The sequence below is a fragment of the Ursus arctos genome, unplaced genomic scaffold (genome assembly GCF_023065955.2).
Source record: "Ursus arctos isolate Adak ecotype North America unplaced genomic scaffold, UrsArc2.0 scaffold_21, whole genome shotgun sequence".
NCBI classification, from domain to species: domain Eukaryota; kingdom Metazoa; phylum Chordata; class Mammalia; order Carnivora; family Ursidae; genus Ursus; species Ursus arctos.
This window is the reverse complement of record NW_026622886.1, coordinates 50,633,736-50,639,214: the sequence shown is the minus strand read 5'-3', so window position 1 is coordinate 50,639,214 and position 5,479 is coordinate 50,633,736. Positions and strand designations below refer to the sequence as shown.

The 5,479-nt window shown below is 39.4% G+C and overlaps 1 protein-coding gene across 1 annotated transcript; it reads right to left on the bottom strand.

Annotated features, from left to right (window-relative positions):
- Window positions 1-437: 437 nt before the first annotated feature.
- On the bottom strand, window positions 438-1,376 carry LOC113249869 (olfactory receptor 6C2-like). Its single transcript, XM_026491313.2, has one exon. It carries the CDS (start codon window positions 1,374-1,376, stop codon window positions 438-440), a length of 939 nt encoding a protein of 312 aa, XP_026347098.2.
- Between the last annotated feature and the right edge of the window lie 4,103 nt (window positions 1,377-5,479).

Genomic DNA, 5,479 nt, shown 5'->3' with positions numbered 1-5,479 from the left:
AGTTGAAGGTGGAGGGAGCTTATGTGTCCTAAAAATCAATGTTCTTGTCGTCCTGAAAAGAGAAGATACTTTGAAAGAGGGAGTGTTGCAAGGAGGGAAAAGCAGTGACAGGATGGAATAGACTCAATGCACAAGACTAATGACTAATGTATTCCTGACAAAACTAAGAAGAGTTGATTGAAATGTAGATTAGGAAGACATAGAAGTTCCAGAAAAGGTAGAAATATCCACCTGCATAATGCTGGGCCCATCACAATTTTTCCTTAGACTTCCTTCTCAATTTTTTAAATTGTTCCTCAATATTATGAGAACTACACAACTCCCATAACTCAATTTCCACCTATATGCTGAATTGATAAATGGTTTGTAACATATGATTTCATGTTGATATATGATAAATTGTTTTTTGTTTTAATTTAACTTCCCAATATGACAATCTAATATTTCTGTGAAAGAAATGCAAGTCTTTTAAGGATGTCATGGAAAGACTGCTTTACTTGTTTATTTCTCAGGGTATAAATGAAGGGGTTCAACATAGGGGCAACAGATACAGTGAGTAGAGAAACTGCCTTATTAATGGCCACTTCATCCTTAGCTGAAGGCTTGATATACATAAATATGCAGCTGCCATAGGTCATGGAAACCACAATCATGTGGGAAGAACAGGTGGAAAAGGCTTTTTTCCTTTGCTGGACAGAGGGTAATCTTAGAATTGTCCTAATGATGTATATGTATGACAGAACTATACACACAAGGGTCATTATGAAGGTCAACACAGCACAGACGACAACCAGCTGTTCTATGAACCAAGTATCTGAACATGAATTCTTCAGTATTGGAGAAGCATCACAATAAAAATGGTCAATAACAGAGTCACAGAATTCCAGGTGGAGACTCAAACCAAGGGGTGGAATGATAATCAATAAGCCAGATACCCAACAACAGAGGATGAGATTCCTGCAGACTCTACTGTCCATGATGGTCACGTAACACAGGGGTTTGCAGATGGCCACGTAGCGGTCGTAGGACATCACGGCCAGGAGAAAAAATTCTGTAGCTCCAAAGAGGACAATAAAAAAGATTTGGCTGAAGCAAGCCTTGACGGTGATGGTTCTGTCCCCACTTGATATGATGTACAGGTATGGGGGGACACAGGCAGTTGTGAATGAGATTTCTAAGAAAGAGAAATTTTGAAGAAAAAAATACATAGCTGTTTTTAAATGAGAATCCACCAAGGTGAGAGAAATTATGGTCAGATTCCCAATTACACTTAATATGTATGTGATAAACAGAAAGATAAAAACCAAAATCTCTAGCTGTGGGTCATCTGTCAAACCCAGTAAGATGAACGTTGTTACTGCTGAATGGTTTCTCATCACTGGCTTCATACCACTGCCCAATCTTCACATAAAAGTCACAGAAATTGGATCTGAGGAGCAATGTCAAAATATGACAGGATCAGACAGTGTCTAGCAATACCAAGCAGATCAAGTTACAAGCATTTCCTTCTATAACTTGATGATCAGGTTTTGATAAGGTAATTCTCTCAACTCTACTGAAATATATTACTGGGAATATCAGCTTATTGGCAGTTTTCTCGAAAATTACTGCTACGTCCATGTTTTGAAATATTCCAGGGTCTCCCAATTCACAGCACTCATTTTCCATTCCATTTTTAAGCCCACGCTTTGGTTGAGATTTACCCTATTAGGTCAGGAGTTGAGCACTTTTGAGCTCTACTTTGATGGGTCGTAGCATCTCTTTAATCCAAACCTTTTGTATTCAGAAACTAAATCCTAAAATTCCCCTGCTTCAAGTTGTGGTACCTGATAAAATGCAAAATATATGGAGGATGTTGGTTATGCCCTACCAAGATTCTCCACATCCCTCCTCTAGTAAACTAGGCATTATTTAAAGGTCAAGGTAGATTTCTCCCAGAAAATAGTCCTTCAATGGCTCTTCCTCCAGACTTTTTCTAAGTGCCTCTGTAATTCCCTTATTTTCCGTATCTGTGCTCAGCAGAAAGGGCTTGAGTGGAGAGGGCTATTATGTTAAAATATTATAATTTGAAAACCATGGGTAAAAAGTACAAAGAGGTGAAGGACACCAAGACATACCTTGCTTTCCCTCCTTCATGACAACTGAAGTGTAATACATGTTTCAATTATGCAGAGGCATTAAGTGTATGGACCTTGGAACGGTTTGTCTGGGATCATGTCAGACCTCTGTCATCTAGGTGAGTGATCTTAGGCAAGTCATTTACTCTGTCTGTACTCCCGGTTCCTAATATGAAGTGGAGTTAACAGGAATAGTACATCATAAGGTTACTGTGAGGTTTAAATGTGTAATATCGACTCCCATCATGCACAGGTTTAGTATGGTGCCTTGCCAAGTTACAGATATCATGATAGAAAAAGGGACATTAGGGGCGCCTGGGTGGCACAGCGGTTAAGCATCTGCCTTCGGCTCAGGGCGTGATCCCGGCGTTATGGGATCGAGCCCCACATCAGGCTCCTCCGCTATGAGCCTGCTTCTTCCTCTCCCACTCCTCCTGCTTGTGTTCCCTCTCTCGCTGGCTGTCTCTATCTCTGTCAAATAAATAAATAAAATCTTAAAAAAAAAAAAAAAGAAAAAGGGACATTAACCTGGGTTTATGAGACAATAGCTTGCAAATAGGATATACTTGTACTGAAACACAGGGGATATAAAAAAATGGAATGTTTACCAATGGTAATTGAGACATATGGGGTATAAATATATAGACAGACACTGGATAGATAAATGAGAGACAGAAATAGGCAGAGAGGAGAGGTCTAGAGAAAGTGATTAGAAAGTTGTTTCAGGGGCACCTGGGTGGCTTAGTTGGTTAAGTGTATGGCTCTTGATTTCTGCTCAGGTCATCATCTCAGAGTCACAAAATCAATCCCCACCTTGGGCTCCATGCTGAGCGTGGAGCCTGCTTAAGATTCTCTCTCTCCCTCTCCCTCTAACCCCCACCCCTCTTGTGCACTCTCTGTCTCTTCTCTCTAAAACTAAAAAAAATAGGGGCACCTGGATGACACAGTCGGTTAAGCCTGCCACTCTTGGTTTCAACTCAGGTCCTGAGCTCAGGGTCATGAGATCAAGCCCCATGTTGGGCTATGCACTTGGCACGGAGTCTGCTTGGGATTCTCTCTGCCCTCCCTGCTCATTCTCTCTTTCTCTCCCCCTCACTCTCTCTAGTAAATAAATAAATCTTTTTTTAAAAAATAATAAAAGAAATAAAAAGAAAGTTGTTTCTGTGTGCAAATCAAATTACTGTACATGGGATTGCACCAAATTAACGATGCATAAAATGGTCCCGCCCGCATTTTTTTTCTGGTGGAGGTTGACTGCAAAACACCCCAGTACTTACCTCTGACATTCTTCACTGTTTCACTAGGAAGCTATACCTCAAATGACCTTAGTGAGTCTCACAGTTGAACAAGAACCTACCACTAGCATCAACTAAGTATATCCCTAGCCGCTTGCCCCCAAGAACCTATACACACCATATATGTACATTTATGGTTTCTGAACTTATAAAAAATACCAATCTAATTTAAAATTAGAAAATATTTCTATGCTGGGAAACTGAAAGGAAGATAATAAATTTTAAAGAGCAAGGAGGAATTAAGAAGCCTCTCTAGTTCTACAAAAGCAGATGTTCTGATTTTCTCTGGACAAACAAGTTTTTACACTTACAACCCTGTTCGTTTCCTCCATCCACAACACACATGCTGAAAACTACTTTAAAAAGTCCTTGGAGGCCCTAATTCAAAAGTCTCTAATGAACTTGAAGTGCAATTTACTTTGCCAAAGAAAATCCTAAGCCAAGCACAATGGGAATAATGTCCTTAGAGAGTAAAAGATGCAATAATAGCAACACAGTCCAAGCATAAAATAATAAGATTTCACTGACAAATTAGAAATCTGCTCTTAATTATTTGTTTACACATGATATATACAACGCAGTGAGTAAAAAGATGGCCATATTGTCTAAAATTACATATGTAATAAATATTTAATATAGAAAAATTCAAAGATATGAAAAGTGAAAAAATTCATAGAAACTGCAACATCCAGAAATAAACATTATTGTTTTAGTGTCTGTCCTTCCAAATATTACCTGTAGTAATATGCAAGTGATGTACCCACTACTACCAGTGATTATAAAGGAATTCACTCAGGAACAGCCAAATGGAAGAGGTTCACGGGGCCAGGTGTGGGGAATGGGAAGGCATGGAGTTTCCATGCCCTCTCCTGACACACCATCCTCCCAGCACTTCGATGTGTTCACAAACTCAGAAGGTTCCCAAATCTCCATGTTCAACGTTTTAATAGTGATTAATCTCCATCCTCCCCCCACCTTGCCCTCTGCAGCAAACAGTGAACGGGGCTAGAGGTTCCAATCCTCTAGGCGTGTGGTCTTTCTGATGATCGGACAATCTGAGACTCTCTAGGGTCCCCATCCTAAGTCACCTCATCAGGAAAAACTCAAGGTAAAACGCATTCCTTTTTTTTTTTTAAGATTTTATTTGTTTATTTATTTGAGAGAGAAGAGATTGAGAGAGCATGAGCAGTGGGGAGGAGCAGAGGGATAGGGAGAAGTAGACTCCCCGCTGAGCAGGGAGCCCAACACAGGGCTTGATCCCAGGACCCCGAGATCACAACCTGAGCCGAAAGCAGACGCTTAACCCACTGAGCCACCCAGCCGCCCCAGTAAAAGACATTCTTATCAATCAGGAAATTCCAAGAGTTTTAGGAGCTCTGTACCAGGAATATGAGCAAAGACCAAATATTTTTTATATATATGTACAAGGTACATATATCCACAAGGTGAAATAGCCAGATGCAACAACAGAGTAAAAGTTCTTAATATTTGTATCTCAGTAATTAATAGAACAGGAAGAAAAAGAAATGAGGAAGTAAAATGAAGATTTAATCAATACAATTAACAAGCTAGATAATAGCTATATGTAGAAAAATGTACCCCAAAGCTGCAGAATACATTTTTTTTGCTTTCATCTCTATAAACACATTTGAAAGAAACAACTGAACTATAGCCAGATATACCTTTATAAGAATTCCATCACTGAAGAAAAGAAAATGGGAAATATTTGAGGGGCATATCCTATGTACCAGGTATTGGTCCTTAACAATTATAAGTCTGTTTAATGGGCATTATGATCTCCATTTTACAGAATAGAACACTGAGATTCAGAGACATGAATTTCTTGTGTCATTCAAGATGGAGCTGATTGTTGTGTTACATTTGGTTAGACCATATTCTCTCTCTGGCCCTCACCATTGTGAGAATTATACGAAAACTTTTATAGGGAAACTGTAAGACATTTGTGTAGTGGGTATCTTTGTCTCTAATTCTGGCATTTTGTTCCCAAGGCTAGCACTGCTTTTTCCGGTGCTTGCACTCTATTGATAAGTAAATGATAAACCTGAT